Source organism: Carassius auratus, chromosome 17 (genome assembly GCF_003368295.1).
Source record: "Carassius auratus strain Wakin chromosome 17, ASM336829v1, whole genome shotgun sequence".
In the NCBI taxonomy this organism is placed as follows: domain Eukaryota; kingdom Metazoa; phylum Chordata; class Actinopteri; order Cypriniformes; family Cyprinidae; genus Carassius; species Carassius auratus.
This window is the reverse complement of record NC_039259.1, coordinates 20,037,165-20,055,526: the sequence shown is the minus strand read 5'-3', so window position 1 is coordinate 20,055,526 and position 18,362 is coordinate 20,037,165. Positions and strand designations below refer to the sequence as shown.

Here is an 18,362-nt window from a genome sequence, read left to right as displayed (position 1 = left end):
ACATCTATATGTCCTCTGGATATGGGACATTGCAAATAATGTTATTATTGTAGATGCTGGCCCGACATAATAATTATTGGGGGCAAAAGACATGAATAGTACATTTTAAAAATAAAAATAAAAAATAAAAAAATTATATATATATATATATATATATATATCAGACCTGAAGTTAGGGTGGAGATTATATTTTAGTATTTGAAGTTAATTCTGCTTTAACCCGATCCAAATTTCAAACGCGCACACGTTTTATTTATGCTGCAGCAGTTGGGGGTTTAGTGCCCTGCTCAAAGGCACCTCAGTCATGGTATTGGCAGCCCAAGACTCAAACCCACAACATTAGGGTTAGGAGTCAAATTCTCAAACCATTAGGCCACGACTGTTGTCCATAGCGGACAACAGTACTAGGCCAGCAATCTCTGACTGTTTAACCAATCCAGATCTCAGCCAACTATTTTCTTTCTCTGGCTGACCAAATTCAACTAAGCCAAACAGAAGCAATTTAGAATTTTCTTTTGATTGGCCAGACCCCAGAGATCTACTTAATGCTTATTGCTGCTTGACACAAGTCTGTGAGGAAGAAGAAAATAAAGCCAGAGTTGTTGAATGTAAGCCAGATTTGGCATTATCCAGTGTCCATTAAATCAATATATTGATCATTGATAAACATTTTCTTATATTTTATTAGGCATACAACATTATGATCTAGTCTAGTAGAATACATGATCATGCTATGACTAAATACTGATTGAAAAAGGTATTGATCATGTCTTCCTGTTATGTATTTGACCAGCAGGCTCAGTTAAAAGATGCTTTGCTCTATGCATTATAATAATGCCGGTCAACAGTCCATTCAACAGACTTTTGTTATTGGTGAATGTTACTGTTTGTTCCATTTCAGATCCATGGTTGTCTTTTTCTATGGCCTATTAATTATTATATATATATATAAGTTATTTTGTTAACATCTGTTTATTGAATTTTGTTCTGGAAATTGTAATATAAAACTTATAGCAAATCTGCAAATGTAGAACCCAACCCCACCCTGGAAAACTTTAAATAATAATAACAATAAAATAATTTTTTACAAAGATTTTAAACATTTAGAAAAGCTATCACAACATTAAAAGCTGAATGCCATACATTTACAATTTTCAAATAAGATCCATGTACAGTATATGAGAAGTTGAGAGTTTCATTGAGATAAAGTCCAACGATTGACTAGCAATTCTTTTGCTGCCGTGAGAGCAGCTAACATTAAACATCTTTATTGGACAAGGACAATGTGAGGTGCCAATAGTCATTCATGAAAAAATGGCGTGGAGTCACACATATCTCAGTACTCAACAAATATGTTCTGTTAGAGTTTAGTCCAAAAAGGTGTGAGAGAGGGGCACTACCAAAAAAATGCAAAAACATGCCTAAAGATTTTTGCAAACAAAGATTACACTTAGGAGAAGAAGTCAAGTAAACCCTATGCAGCAATTTCCAATGAATCATTTGGTGATTAGGGTTTTTAGAAGACAATTTAAACATGCTCCATACCTGATCCGAAAGTAAAACATGCACATCCTCATTAAGATCCTTAGCCCAAACAGTTGTAATAGATAACATTTTGTATGAATGCTCAAGAAGAAAGAGATAAATAACTGAAGCAGAGGATATGGTCTATTAAATTTGAGTGCATAGCCTGTCTGAGTTAATGAAATACAGACTGACCTTTGCCCTTTGTAATAATGGTGATTCAAGTGTTGTCATTCCATACAATAATGATAGGCTATAATTTTATCAGCTGTGCATAATTTCCTTCTCATTTTGCAGAAATGAGAAGTGTAGACCTATGTTGGTTTAAAACACCAAGTTCCAAACGGATTGATGTAAATACATTTCACAGAGTTTGTTTGTTTATTAAATATCTTCAAGCAGACGTTATCATTGTTAAACACAAACACAATAACTCCAAGCATCATACAAGCCCCTTGTGTGTGTAACATACTTGATAAAGTTCTTCTGATTCTGATTCTGAGAAGGAAGTGAAGCAGGCGACGTGAGTTCCACTTCCGCTGCTGTAGGTGTCGCTGGCGTTCATTTTCTGTTTCAACCCAAAACAGAACGAAGAAAAACACGAGCTTGTCAACAAGAGCGAACGTTATCTGTCAAAGCAGCAGAAATGTCAACAGTTCGCCCTCATCTAAACTATAAAAACGTTCACTGTTCATAATAAATGTGAACGTTTCCCGGTGGTAAGTTTTGTGGAAACTGAAAAGCTCAGGTGGTTTTTCGCGTAGAGTTCGCTAACTAGGAATCATGCACGTCTCTTACGGCAAATTGTAAACGACCGTTCTTTTGTTATTGGTATTTTGATATTTTTTCAAAGTATTTATGCCACAGATAAATCAGTTGGACGCGTACCGTCCTGCATTAGCTTGTTTAACACCATGAGACCTTTATAATGTTGCAAAATGGGAGAAGATGCCCTCTTATGTTGCGAATTTGAGGCGTGGTTAAGCTTGTTAATATTAGCTTTTTGGTGTTTGTTCACTATTTAGTTTACTTAACTATTCAGATGTTTGGATGCGATTGATATTTAAAGTGTCAACGCGTTGTATTAGAAAGATCAATGACTAGCTGTATTTTTGACTGTACACCACGTGATTACGTTAAGCAGTAAAAGAATAAAGCTTCATAATAACTTTTATATTATGATCAGAAACATTAGCTTTTATAATCTTGTACTTGGAAATAGACTTTTGAAATTGGCTTTTTTTAGATTTCATCATCAGTGGAAGCACAGATCCATGACCATGGCCACCCATCCTGCACCGCTGCCCTTGAGGGAGTTCTGCCCTCTCTACTACCTTCTCAATGCCATCCCTGCTAAAGTCCAGAAAGGTTTCCGTTCGGTCCTGGTCTACTTGACTGCACTGGACAGCAACAATGATTATATAGCCATTGGCAGCAGCATCGGCATGCTGTACCTGTACTGCAGGAGAGTAAGCCAAATGAACAAATACAATTTAGAGGTAAGTCTGCTTAGTGCTTCCTCACTCTTTGGCAGCACTCACTGCTGATCTCATCTGGTTAGGTAGTGTTTTATACAATATATCTTTTATAATCTGTTTTAATAGGGCAAATCTGAGGCCATTACTGCAGTGAAATTGTTGAGCTGTTTCGATGATCTTGTGGCTGTCGGTACGGCATCAGGCCGGGTTGCTTTCTTTCAGCTTGTGTCGCCATTGCCTGGTAGAAATAAACAGGTACAAATTCGTCTCTGATTACAGCTTTCAAGATGCAAGAGTATCATTAAATAAGTGATTAGGTATAATTAAAAATAATATACACTGTATTGAGTATATCATTTTTAAACATTTTTATTTGTTGTTATTTTTTATAACATTTTTACTATCCATCTGTGTAATTAGAAGATAAACGATCAAGCATTTATTTTATTTAGCTTTTAACATTATTTCAGGTTTGTATGTACAAAGAAGCCAGTTTCTTGTGTCCCTACAACAAAAATTGATAATCTGATTAATCTGATTATTGATTAATAAATCTTATTAGCCAATGGACGTCTCATTTTTGTTGTCCTATTACAGCTGAGAAGGTTTGATGTTGTTGGCTTGCACAAAAGCACAATTACTGCATTAGCATGGAGTGCTAATGGCATGAAGCTCTTCTCTGGTGATGATAAAGGGAGGGTGGTCTATTCTGCTGTGGACTTGGATCAAGTAAGACTTTTATAAGCAGTCAGTTGGGTGTATTTCAGATATTTGCAGTAGAATAGTTCTGTCTGTCTGAAATCTGATTTTGTTTTACTGTCTAATGGCTGAATATGTGTGTGTGTGTGTTTGTGCGCACATTGGTCTTTTAGGGAGTGTGTAATCCAGTGGTCCTCTTTGAAGAGCCTTCAGCAATAGTTCAGTTGGAATATAGTCAGAAAGTACTTCTGGTTTCTTCCCATCAGCGCTCGACGCTCTTCTACACCCAAGAGCAGTCGCATCATCAGCTGGGCACTAAACCACGTAAAAGGTACAAAACGCTCAGTCCATCTTCACCTGAAAGTATGTCTATTATTGGCAGGATTGCAGCACTGAGTGTTTGCTGAATTCTTGATATCTGGGTTTCTTTTTACAGCAATGGCAAGTTTGGTGCCTGCTTCCAGCCAGCTCTGTGCAAGCAGAGCGATCTGGTGGTTTATGCAGCCCGGCCAGGGTTGCGTCTGTGGAGGACGGATGTGCGGGGACGTGTCGGGGAGACCCATGTCCTCAAAGCCACTTTTTAATCAGGATATACCTCAGTTTGAGCTGTTCCCTCGTTCAGGCCCCGTTGCTGGCTACAGACCTTCAGAAAGACAGTTGGGAATGGTCAGCTGCTTCTTGAAGGAGGGCTGGGTCCTCAGCTGGAACGAATATAGTGTTTATGTTGTGGACTCTACCAATCAAGTAAGAATGCACGCCTTCAATCTTAATTATATACAATAAAAATGTTTCCAATGCAAACTTAATTTGTGCTGTTTTTCGCACGCATTTCATTTGCTCATTAAGGTCATCATTGGGGGATTGGAAAGCAGTGGAGATATTGTGTCTGTGTCATGCACTGAGAATGAAATCTTCATTCTGAAAGGAGATCGGGACATTTTGCGGATCTCAAATTGCCCTGAGGGATTGGTTTCCAACTGTGAGTTGCAGTACTGATGTTGTTTTAGTCATGCACTTTGCTCCATCAGCAGTACTCAGATATTAAGGGATGAGAAAAAGCATCTTTTGCCCTTGGTAGTTTAAAAATTGCAGTGTTTTTAATTTACTGCTTTTACATTTAGGGTCAATTGGTATTAAATTACTGCATTTATTTGATTAAAAATAAAACAAAATAATGTTATTTTTGAAATATCATTACATATTTTATTTACTTCACATTTGTATTTTAAACTGTAATTTATAAATTATTCTAATATGCTGATACATAAGAAACATTTCTTATTATTATCTGAATACACTGCATTTATCTGAAATAGGAACATCCTGTAACATAATAAATGTCTTTTGATCAATTTAAAAGGCTAGTTCACCCAAAAATGAATATTCTGTCGTCATTTACTCACTCTGAAGTTGTTCCAAACCTGTATGAATTTCTTTCTCCTGATGAACACTGAAGAAGGTATTTTCAAGAACTGGGAACACCAAACAGTTGCTGGTCCCCATTGACTTAAGTAGAATGTGAGAAAAGAAAAAAAAAGATTTTGGGGGGTATAAAATAAAAGTAGAACTTTCTTACAAAAAGGGAAGGTTGGCTGCAACCAGTAGCCCCAAAAATCTCACAGTAAAAACCTTTGACAAGTGTCAACAAACTTTTGTTTTATTTTATATATATATATATATATATATATATATATATATATATATATATATATATATATATATATATATATATATATATATACATATATATATACATACATACATTTAGCTAGAAATGCATTATTAAGTATTTATTGCTTGAGTGTCCACATTCCTTTTAGGGCCATTGTATCTCACATACATATCTTTCTTATGTTTTTTTTTTCTCTCTCTCAGTATTAGACCACTCCTACCGTTTTACATCTCCTCTTTCCACACCCACGATTTTGCTGCCTCCTAATGGTTCTGTTGAAATGGCTCAGCCAATCAGGACCATGCCCATTATTACAGAGCAGGAGACTCAAGCCAGTCCTAACTCAGAGGAGGTGCATGATGGGGTTGAGGAGTCCGAGGAGGTTCGTGAGGAGCAGAATTCTGAGGAATTCAGTCATGTGGTAGAGGCTCTGGAGGTGGAAGAGAACTTGGAGCAGCAGATGGCCAGTTTGGGTACAATGGAGTCCCGCAGCCGCAGCAGCTCCATCACCTCATGGGAGAGCACGCAGGGCATGTTTTCCACCACAGAGGCCTCAGAGCTCTCCTCCAGCCGATACAGCACCATCACCCAAGAAGACTTCCAGCAGGAGCTGGTGGTCAAGGCCATCAAGCTGAAGAAGAAAGGCAAGAGAAGACGGCATGGTAAGCGGATCAGTATCACATGATATGGTGTGTACATTTGATTATATTCCATTCACTGATGTTCTCCATACATACTTGCAGATAGTGGGAATCGTGTCAACGAGCGCAACAGCTGGTCAGAGAGCGCTTTCAGCCAGGAAGGTGCAAGCAGTGACGTTCTAAACACACCCATGAGCGAGCCTCCTTCAGACCACACCAGCCTCCTGTGCAGCAGCCTCGACCTGCACAGTGCCGGCTCACCGGACCAGGACGGTTCTGTCTGTGGGGAATCCCACAATTCTGATGCCTTTCCCTTTCTGAGCCCACCCGAACCCTTACAGAGCGAAGAGCCTCGTCAGGATCCACTTAAGCAAACAGCAGAGACCCTTCTGCCTTGCCCTACATCACTGTCACTACAAGACATGGAGTGTCAGGTGTACAGTGAAAACGTGTTTGCAGAAAACGAGCAAATTGCAGCTACGCCTGATGTTGACATGCTGCTGGAATGTACCTTCTCATACATGCAGGCAGCTGAGGAGCAAGACATCATGAAGGAATATGTGAAGGAGAACAAAGACACCCTAAAGGATTCAGAGGAACATTTTAATCAGAGTTTACATGGAGACTTTCATTTGGATTTATCTTATGATCCCATAAGGCCGCTAGGTTACTCCCCGGAACCCGAGCCAACGCCATCTAGTGACGAGGAGGACATCTACGCACATGGAGTGCCATCCAGTGCTAGTCTCGGGGACGGACTGAACGCCTTGAGCTTGCAGAGCTCGTCTGCTGAGCAGAACGAGGACGAAGAGACGCAGCTCCTCAAAGCTGACCAGGTTAGAGAGCTAACCAACTGATAGATAAGAGAGCTGTAGTAGATCAGGGGAAAGATACTTGTGTAATTTATATAGTTGTGTAAAATACACTACCTTTCAGAAATGTATTTGATGAAAATACGGTAAAAACAGTAATATTGCGAAATATTTTTGCAATTTAAATGTTTTCTTTTCTAAAATATAGAAAAAAGACATTTATTATTCCTATAATGGCCTAAAAGCTGATTTGTGACCCTGGACCACAAAACCATTCATGAGGATACATCATCAGAAAGCTAAATAAATAAGCCTTCCATTGATGTATGGTTTGTTAGGATAGGACAGTATTTGCCCGTGATGCAATTATTTGAAAATCTGAAATCTGAGGCGTGCCAAAAATTAAAATAATTAGAAAATCGCCTTAACAGTTGTCCATATTAAGTCTTTAGCAACGCATATTTCTCATCAAAAATTATGTTTTGATTAGTTTGCGGTAGGAAATTTACAAAATATCTTCATGGAACATGATCTTAACTTAATATCCAAATGATTTTTGGCATAAAAGAAAAAATCGATAATTTTGACCAATAAAATGTGTTGTTGGCTATTTCTACAAATATACCTGTGCTACTTAAGACGGGTTTGATGCTCCAGGGTCACACTTCAGCAGCCATTACTCCAGGCTTCAGAGTAACAAGATCCATCAGAAATCATTCTAATATGCAGATTTTCTCCTCAAGAAACATTTCGTGTTCTTATCAATGTTGAAAACAGTTATGCTAATATTTATTTAATTTTTTACCCTGACAGTTTTTTGGTAAATGGAAGTTCAAAAGAATAGCATTGAATTGAAATAGCAATCTTTTGTAACGTTATAAATGTCTTTACTGTCATATACTGTAAAAATATGAACAGCAGTATAACTTTCTTAAAAGTCTTTGTGAAAATCAGCATATGAAATTATGTTAATGTCATGTGTTCTCTGTTTTAATCTCGTTCTTTTTTCTTTTCTTTGTTTGAAGTTGGCTGAAAGCTGGATGGGCTACAGTGGGCCTGGTTGTGGCATCCTCAGTCTAGTAGTGACGGACAGGTATGTCTGGTGTTTGGACTTTAAAGGAGGTCTTTTCTGTAGTGCTCTTCCTAACGGTAGCTTGAGCTGGCAGAAGTTTGAGGAAAATGTCCATCAAGTGGCCCTGTCCCCAACTGGTAAGGGGCATAGATTTGTTTTGTTATAAAATAAGTATAACGGTGTAAACAAATATTAGTTTTTGGTGTTCTAAACTAAGCGTTGTCCTGTGCTGATGTGTTTTCTTAGGCTCATTGCTGTGGAAGGTGGAGCAGAAGACCATGACTGCTTACGCTTGTGGGAAAGTCACCATCAAGGGGAAAAGACACTGGTACAAAGCCCTGGACGACACAGCGTTTGTAGCACTTGGTGACGACACAGCCTGGATTATTCGCACTAATGGAGACTTGTACATACAGACAGGTGTGGGAGAACAACACACACCATACTGATCTCACATTACAATTATTCTACTTAATAACCCTGAAAAGCCTTAATTGAGTATACATCTGTATCGACTTTTAATATGTAAAATGTTATACCTATATAACTCGCACATAGTTGCTGTCACTTAACAGAATTGCACAAATTATTATTTTCAAACGGGTTTCCCCAACACTGTTTGGAAAAGCAGATAGTCCTGTCCCAAATTCACAACATTAGTTGAAACGTTTAATATGCTCAAATGAACAGAGCAGTGTATTGAGAGCTTGAGTGTTTACAATTAACTAACAAAATTAACTTCAAATTAACCAACAAATGGCTTATTGCTTTTTTTGGCAGGGATAGAAGAAAGTAGTTTAACGCCAAAGACCACAGAGAGATGTTATTTCACTGTTGGACCACTAGAGAGTGCTGTATGTACTAAAAATAACTCACTGTATTTAAGTTAAAATTCAGGAATTATTTACTCCCCTTTATGTTGTTCCAAACACATGTGACTTTAATTCTCCAATGTAACACAAACGGTATAAATTTATTTATACTGCAGTGTAATTGAAAGGAAAAAAACAACCACAGTTTATCCATTTATGTTGCATAAAAGAAAGAAAATACTTAATATGGGTGTGTGACCAAATTGTGACACTTTAATTTTCCTCTTAACTGACAAAATAGATAGTCATATCACGTGTGGTATTGTTTTTGCTTTTCTAGTTTAACTTTGCGGTTTTCAATCAGAGAGTTATTATAAATGAGGAAAAGAAAAACTGTAAAGAAGTGTTTCTTCATAACTATACCTCCCAGGTAACGAACACAACCTGAGACTTAAATGGGAACGCTGATACTCAAAGTGCCCTTGCAGCCGAATTAATTGGGATGAACTCACTATTATTTAAATTTAATTTATAGCCCGAAACACTCCTAAACTGTTTAAAAATATAAAAAACATAAGAAAAACAGGATTCTGGATTTGATATGTACAACATTACATCGTCAGCATAAAGATACATTTCTGTTCTTTACCTGCTCTAAAAAAAAACAGATATATCATGATTAAAATGGAAAGCTATAGCAAACAAAAGCGGGAAGTTTTCGCAATTCTGGGTGGTTCCTGCTGTCACAAATTATTTTGCTTTAAAGTAATGTAAGTTTGGGCTGGGCTCTGCTTTGGTATTACGTAATAATGAAAAGCATAATCAACTGATGCTGGCCGTTGCTGTTACTATAAAGCTCTGATAAAGCTTTTTCATCCCTTTATGACCCCTACCAGTCCACTTGAAGTCATTAGTACTTTGATCATACTACAAAAAATGTTCACTAGTAGCAGTTTGTGGTTTCATTGGGAACCATGAAAATATGCATAAATCAGCTGGAATACTGTTGCTCTATGTGTGTCTTCAGGGCTGAGCGTGGACAGGCCATGTGCGCGGTCAGTGAAGGTGGACTGTCCGTGTCCGATGGCACAGATAGCAGCACGGGGCAGTGTGGTGTGGGCACTGAGCGAGCAGAGGGGCGTGTTTTACAGAGAGGGTCTCAGCAGCTACTGTGCAGAGGGGGAACACTGGAAGTATGACACCGTCAGGTATGTTTGCCAGCGTGGTTTTCTGATAACTCATAGCAAATTCACTTTAATGAATGAATAAAACAACGGTTCCGGACTGGATTTACTAAGATTTTACATCAAGTTGGCACATAATGCAGTGTCAGAGTTGTGTCCACCTTATTTTGCAAATCGGAAGTACTGAATGTGTAATGTAAAAAAAAAGAATTTGTTTAAATGTAAAGTATACATATGTTTTCAATAGATTAGTTATGTTTAAATATGTTTCTATAAATGTCACACCAGTTTGACAATTAGATTTATGAATATTTGATTTATGGCCTGCCAACCCCAACATTGTGCTTTGTTAATTAATGTATTTCAGAGCATAATGTTGATTGTATTTTGTGCATAAATGACCATATTTATGCTAGCTTTTGCTGTAGAAATAAATGTAAGCATTGAGATATGTGATTATGTGTGTCCACAGTGAGAGCCAAGGTCTGGAACCCATCTGTATTGCTTTGGGTGAGAATAACACAGTCTGGGCATTGGATACCAGTGGAAACTTATGGTTCAGAACAGGGGTCACGGCTAAAAACCCCCAGGGGGAAGATGACCACTGGTGGCAGGTACATTTATGTTACATACACACGCACAATGCATCCTCTTCTACAGTGCGTTAAACACCCTTCCTGTCGATGAATCACACATTTTGTGTAAAAATGCTAATTATTCCCAATGCTTCCTAGCAGAAATTTTTCAGATTTTCCAAAACAATGACCATATTTTTTTGACTTTATTACTTTTTCATTTAGGTGAGCATCACAGACTATGTGGTGTTTGATCAGGGCAGTCTTTTCCAGACTCTGATCCAGGCCACACAGACTGTGGCCTCAGCCACCAGAGCTCCAGTCGAGCGGGTAGCTGAACGTCTGCGCGTGGCCTTCCTTTCCCAGCACTCCCAGTGCCAGCCTAGCCTCATCAGTGTCAGCACCAGTGGCGTGTGGATTGCTTCTGGACGCAATGAATTTCACGTTGCCAAAGGCAGCCTCATTGGTATGATGCACTGAGCGTTGGGAATCATGGTGGCTTAGCACTGAAATGTGCTCTTCTATTGTTTGAAAATGTCATTATTTTATAGTGATGTTTATCTTAATGCAGGGACATTTTGGAAGAATATTGTACCCAGAGGAACAGCTTCTGCCACAAAATGGGCCTTTGTGTTCTCCTCTGCTGTTCCAGCTAAAGAGGGTATGTAGAAATCGTGCAGTATCTGTTGTCATGCAGAAAGCAATTCAATATTATTATTATTATACACAATTAAAATCTCACTGATGTCTCTACAGGGAGTTTCCTGTGGTTAGGTCAGAGCAGGAAAGACCTGTTCTGCATTTGGGACCAAGACCTCCAGATGCGGCCCTTCACCATACAGTTTCCCCCAGACGTAGAGATGGTGCAGCTCTCTGCCTGTCGTGACGCTCTGTGGGGTTTGGATCACTTCGGTCGTGTCCACATCCGCACTTTATCAGCCAGTTGTTCCACAGGAATGCACTGGACATTGCTGGACCTCAGTCAGCTTGGTGAGAGAATTTCTTCCCACTGACAATAGATTTATCAGTGGATCACATGCCGGCTAAATTTAAGCTGATGTAAAGTGAGAATGCCAAAAAAACATTTCGAGGAAAATAATATAATGCTGCATTTGTGGCGTTGTGTTCATGAAAATGAAGCACTCCACATTCTCATTACATGTTTTTTTGCTAAATCCATTTTTGTTTGCATTTACTCACGTATGCATTACTTAATAGTCTTCCTTATGATGATGTGTCTGACACATGATTTAAATAATGTGCTCAAATGTCGCTGCTCCTCAAGGTCTCAAGTGCCATATATACCGGTCATGTGTGACAGAATGACGCATGTTGGGCATAGCTTGTTGAGGACCCTCTCCTAGTTCAGATTACCATGTCTCCTGGCTGTCCACATGGTCTGCCCCTGACCCACTTCTGTCATATTCACGCATAACCAGCCACCCCAACTTCCACAGAAACGATACTCCTACTAAACACACATATCTTTCACTTTCGTGTCTTAATTTCCATTTCTTGGAATCTTGAGCTTCCAGCAGGTTAAATGGCAAGGAATGGTTTTATGTATCATAACCACCTGTTGCTAGGGGTGCTGTTTATATTTTTAATTCAAGCAGGTGGTTCTTGCATAACACATGTTTTGTAATAAAGCCGGTAAGCTAACTATCAAAGGTCATGAGATGAAGAGATCAGTCCTTTAGTATTGAATTTTGCAGTGATTAGGCTTTAGGAATGCATTAAACACACATTTAATCAGTGAATTTGGTGTCAAGACGCAAGTTCACAATCTCCCAAATGCAATTAATGCAGCTTTCTGCTAAAATGACAATGCAGGCTGATCTAATCTGGTTACATAAGACATATTTTAATTACATGGCTTGCACTTCAGTGCTGTCAGTGGAAGGCTTTTGTTTATTGAGCACCAGTGTGTGTGTGTGTGTGCGCGTGCGTGTGTTTGTGATGTGACAGGATGGAGACACAAATAGGCAAAGCCATGTGATGGAACAGCTGTAGCTCTGTCCGTCTCGGGTTGTTTTCGTTTGAGTGGCAGTGTGACAGAGTCTTGGCCAAGTCCTGGATCTATGGGCATTTTTAGATCGGGTACAGACAGGCACATGATGTTTCTAGTGTTTTTAGACTCAGGCCTATGGACCAAGTCTCAGAGAGGGTTATTGGAGTTCATCCGGTTTAATGAAGCATCTTGAAATACGGGTTCTTTTGAGTCTAGATGAGTCTCATCTAACTTGTTTTGTTTTACGTGTCCTCAATGAGTTGTTTCGTTTCAGGAAATCTCTTAAAACGCTACAGCAGGAAAACACTAATGGCTTAGAAAAAGGCCATCCAATGAACTGAAGCATCAGCTTTGCTTTATCTTGTTCTATTGGTAATGAATCAGCACAGTATGTAAAGAGCTCTTGCGGCCAAAGGCCACGGGTGTGACGACATTTAAGTATCTCTTGTTTTCATTAATGTGTTCATCAAGCCCTCACAACATTTTTTTTGCATTGATTTGGTAGATATGTGTGTTTTGTACTATCTAACCCAGCGAAAGAATGTGCAACAACACATCAATAGTAGAAGAAATGCATTTTAAGTTTTCTGTTTTTCAGTTTTGCTTTAGGTGACAGTTATATTTAAACAAATACATTTAAAAAGGATACATTTCGTACAAAAAAAAAAATATTGAACTAGGTGGCATGTACAAAAACATTTTTGTAATCAGTTTAATAAATCCTTGCTGAATAAAAGTGTTAATTTGTTTCCATAAATAAATAATCTTACCAAACTTTTGAGTGGTAGTGTAAATATTAAATAGTGTGTTTTGATATATATATATATATATAGAATAATGCCAATGAAACTGTGGCAGACGATATGAGCTATAAAAGGAGAGAATGTGTGCTAGTGTATCACATGTTATGTTAAAATTTGCTATCTAAGTCCTCAACAAAGCCCTTATGACGTATAAATGTCATTTCAAGGTTTCCCTATCATATCATAGTTTACAGACAAGACTCCCCCTACAGTCCTACTGCTCACTAAAGAGTCTGGGAAAATGGCCCTGGATGTCCTTGACGTATACATTAGTGAAATGGTGCTAGATGTGATGTATGGTGTAGTAGAGCTTAACTCGGACACCCTTCACAAAATCACAGTCATTTTTGTCAGTCACACCACTGGATTGTGAATATTTCCAGGCACAGTGAGGCATTTAAGACATTTCCAGAACAAAATAAACCTTTCAAAACTTATGTGTGTAATTTAACTCATGTAGTTGACACACATGAATGACCAATATGGTCACCATATGGTTTATTAATAAAAGGTTGTGCTAGTTTCAAAGAATTTTCCCTTAACTTTATCCAATCATATTTCACTGGAATATCATAGTGACATGGGAAATCCTCTCATCTTTTGCTCTCTCACAGGACACGTGAAGTTTCTCAGTTTGTCTTGTGGTGGTCAGAATGTTTGGGCATGTGACAGTTCTGGAATGGTGTATTTTCGGGTCGGAACTCAACCCTTGAACCCCAGCATGATGCTTCCTGCCTGGATCTGCATCGAACCTCCTGAACAGGTAAACAAGCATGACATGACTGTACTCCCTGCTAAATCCTAACACTAATGCCGTTTCAGCTCATACACAAGCTTACCTCCAGTTAAATACTCTAATGTTCAAAAGTTTGGGGTCAATAAGATTTATTTTACGAAAATTAATACTTTAATACATTAAATTTATCAAAATATGGCTGCACGATTAATCGAATGTGATTGTCATGAGTATGTTGTCAGTAAAGCCGGTTCTGGGATTAGTAGAAAATCCCCAACACATGCTTTCAGAGCTGTAGTTCACTGACAAGCTACACAAAAGTGCGTTCATAATTGCAGGAGATTTAATTGCGCGCTTATGAAATCGAAGACATTGTTCTGCGATTATGAACGCGATTTTGGGTAGTGAACTATGGCTCTGTGTAGTAAATGCTGCTCCAGTTTGAAAGCACATGAAAATACCACATTAAATAAAGTTTTTATTCTGAACTCACTTCATAACGTCAGTCGAGTGTAATAAATCCTTCTGTGAGATGATTTAGCTTCTTCGACAGAATAAGGCACGCAAAATATTACATATTATTCTAAGCAGTGATAAAGGCTATGTCGATTAGCATTGCATTATTATATACTTTATTATAACAAAAATAATAATAAGACGACAAACTTCGATAAACCATATAGTGTCATAGTCGTGTGTTTATTAGTCACGTTAAATTAATGAAAGCCGTAAAAACTTCGGTTTATTCAGCAACCGCTATAAGGATTTCCTGGGTTTTGTCTGCGAGACGTATTTAGAGTTTCAGCACAAGAGCACCCTCTGGCTTTTGGATGGAGATTTACGTCTGATCACAGAACCGTCCTTCACTGAAAAATATGCATGACAATCACAGCTTCTGCCTAATCGCAATTTATCGCCTTTCCGGGTTTAATTTCGATTAATTGAGCAGCTCTAACTGAAAATACATTTTTGTTTAAAAAATTATCAACGGTGAAAAAAAGTAAACACATTAGGTTTTTCTACAAAAATATTAAGCAGCACAACTGTTTTCAACATTGATAATAAAAAAAAATATTTCTTAAGCAGCAAATCAGCATATTAGAGTGATTTCTGAAGGATCATGTGACACTGAATACTGGACTAATGGCTACTTTACCGTCACAGGAATTATATTTGACAATAAATTCAAGTAGAAAACAGTTATTCTAAATTGTAATAATATACCACAGTATTTCTGTTTTTACTGTATTGATGTGCAAGAGAGGGACTTTTGAAAAACATTAAAACATCTCACAGACTCCAAACTTTTGAACAGTTATCAAACTATTTTCATAATTAATTTAAAAATACTAGTTTGATGTCCTCAAATTGTAAAGAAAAAAAACATCTGACCGCCTGAATACTGATTCCATACTAAAATTCTTGTTTACAATAAAAAAAAAAATAAAAAAAAAATTGATGAACCGTTCCTACCATGACCAGTGAGGGATAATTTGGCCCTTGGAATACACCATGTGGTTATTTAACCAACCTTATGCACTTTTCTTATTCTCATGTACTCTTTGAGCAGCCTGCTGGCCTTCATCTGGTGAAAATTCAGACGAGTCCTAATGACCGCATGCTGTGGGCACTGGACAACAGAGGCAATGTGCATGTGCGTGTTGGCATTTCTGAGGAAATGCCTGTGGGAACTGCCTGGGAGCACATTCCTGGTAAACCTTCATCTGCTGTTTTTATTATTCTTGTATTCTGACTTTATTATTATATAACTCATTTTCATAGATGTTTAATAAGAGCAGGAACTTGTTTGACTGGTCGTTGGTTCAAGCTTGTGTTTTTTTGTAGGACTACAGGCAAGTCAACTGGTTCTAAGTATGAGGACTGCTTGGGTTCGCCTTTATAATGGTGAAGTGGCTCGTCGATACGGCATTACAGAGAAGAACCCAGCTGGAGACTACTGGAAAAAGATCCCAGGACTGGTCAGCTGGCTCGCAGGTGTGTATTTAAAATCGGTTCCTTATCAAATGAACATCTGCACATGTAAATGATAAAATCTGATGAAGGAGTTGTCTTTTGCAGTGACCCTGATGGATGAACTGTGGGCGGTTGCTCCTACTGGTGCCCTCAACCAGCGCCTTACCAAGACTCTTCAAAACTATAGGAGCCAAAACCATGGTCATGCGGGATCTCTGAGTGGAGAGGAGCTGGAGGACGAGTGGGAGGTGATTTAGATGCTAATTATGTCAAATCATCCCAGAATCACTGTTTGTGAAATTTCTTTCTAGGCACTTTACTCAGTAGTTCACCTGAAAAAATGAAAATTCTGTCATCATTTACTCATGATGTATTGTACGTATGTTACACTATATTTTTATTTTGCTCTTTAACCTTTCTGAGGTTTTTTTTTTTTTAATACCTTGTCACCTGAAATTGTTTACCTATTTTGTTTTATCTAGCATATTATTTATTATGTTTTAATATCCACATACACGGTTAGATCGGTTATTTTTGAACTTATGTTTATTTAAGAAGGAGGTTCCGTTTATACATTATCATTCAAAAGGTTGGGGTCAGTAACATTTTTTTTTTAGATTCTATTATTTTTAAGATGTTAATACTTTTAAGCAAGGATGCATTGAAGCGATCAAAAGTGACAGTAAAGACATTTTTAATGTTTCGAAATATCCCAGATATTATTTAATAGGCTTCCCGAAACCAAATCTATCATGGTTTCCTCAAAATTTTCAAACAGCACTTTGGTTTTCAGCATTGAAATTAAAAATAAATGTTTATTGAGCAGCAAAACGGTATATTAGTCGCTTTTACTGTGTTTTTGATCAAATAAATGCTGCCTTGTTGAGCATAAGAGACTTTCATTTAAAAAAAATTAAAATACATTTTAATCATACCAACCTTAAATGTTTGAATGGTAGTGTATACTAATGCACTTTGCTCACAAAATAGGGAAATGTTTAATGTTAATCCGTTTATAGCTATGATCTACTGCTTTAAGGGGTAGATTATGTAAATATCGCTTATTTGACCAAACACATTCTATTATTATAGGAACAGGAAATATATGCTACAATATAGTTCAGACTAACAAACATGAGGGCATTTGGAAAGGCTGTGTGTGTGTTTTTATCTGATTGTTATGTGAAAGGGAGCTAGGCATAAGTTGGCTTTAGTTAAAGAAGGGATTCGGCTGTATCTGTAAATACACTTGTACCTTGTTAAATACTTGACAGGAGTAAAATCACGGTAGCTTTTGGCACGTATCTGTGAGTCGTATAGAGAGCATGGTCTCTGACTTGCCTCTGTCTACACTTTAGTGACGTTTTGGAGTTTAATGTGAGGTATTTTAAAAGGATGGTTTGACTCATAACTCTTAAAACCGAAACTATTTGAACTTACTACTTGGTTGATAGAATCTATCATAGAAAAATACTGTATATTAATGCTGGACGAGCATTCTTCATATACGTCCATATAAAGAAAGCATCTTGATGAGTAATCTATCATAGATAACTAAATAAAAATTCAGTGCTTGGTCCGATGTTTCATTTTTTCTTCTCTCTATTTAGTGTCTGACTGTGAAGTGTTTGTAAATCTTCCTTTTTGAGATTTTGAGACCTCAGTAATGCATCATATGCAGATCGATTTAAATGACCATGTAAGCATTGCTGCAAGTTGTTTTAGTTATTGTTACATTTGCCATTGTTTGGCCCCACTAGTTTCAGTTGTGCACTTAGACCATATTGTAAGTCCGATTAAAGTGATAAATGTGCTACACTGGACATGTAATGATAAGCCAGTGTGGTTTAAGTGGTGATGCAGCTAAATGTGACCTCACATATTAAAATATGCGCTCTTTACTCCATGCTTAGTCATGACAAACTTACAAATAAAATGTTTACAGAAAGCGTCTCTGCATTTTGTGCTTTATTTGCAACAATGTGATATTACAGATGATGTTCACTACCAAATGTTCAGATACACTTGAATTAACACTACTCTTAAAAAGGTCTTTTTTTTTTTTTTTAAGTTAATTTATACTTTTAAATTAATCAAAAGTGACAGTAGGTCATTTATGTTATTAAAGTTTTCTGTTTAAAATAAATGCTGTTCTTTCATTAAAGAATCCTGAAAAAAATGTCATGGTATCAGTTCTCACAAAATTATCAAGCAGCACAACTGAAAGAAGTTATTTTAAAGTTATAATACTATTTCACAATTGTACTGTCTTACTGCACCTTTAATCAAATAGTTGCAGCCCACAGAAGACTTATTTTGAAACCATTGATAAATCTCGCCAAACCCAAACATTTGGACAGTAGTGTATG

At 37.5% G+C, this 18,362-nt stretch overlaps 1 protein-coding gene across 1 annotated transcript; it reads left to right on the top strand.

Annotated features, from left to right (window-relative positions):
• Window positions 1–2,091: 2,091 nt before the first annotated feature.
• tecpr2 (tectonin beta-propeller repeat containing 2) lies at window positions 2,092–17,944 on the top strand. Its single transcript, XM_026286325.1, is given in 21 exon segments — window positions 2,092–2,243; window positions 2,771–3,023; window positions 3,129–3,257; window positions 3,600–3,731; window positions 3,875–4,032; window positions 4,138–4,276; window positions 4,278–4,445; window positions 4,548–4,680; window positions 5,577–6,035; window positions 6,117–6,850; window positions 7,852–8,035; window positions 8,145–8,318; window positions 9,738–9,918; window positions 10,367–10,508; window positions 10,695–10,935; window positions 11,041–11,130; window positions 11,226–11,459; window positions 13,898–14,046; window positions 15,590–15,731; window positions 15,865–16,014; window positions 16,099–17,944. Coding segments are annotated over 20 exon segments (4,116 nt in total). The 5' UTR covers window positions 2,092–2,243; window positions 2,771–2,798; the 3' UTR covers window positions 16,251–17,944.
• Window positions 17,945–18,362: the final 418 nt, after the last annotated feature.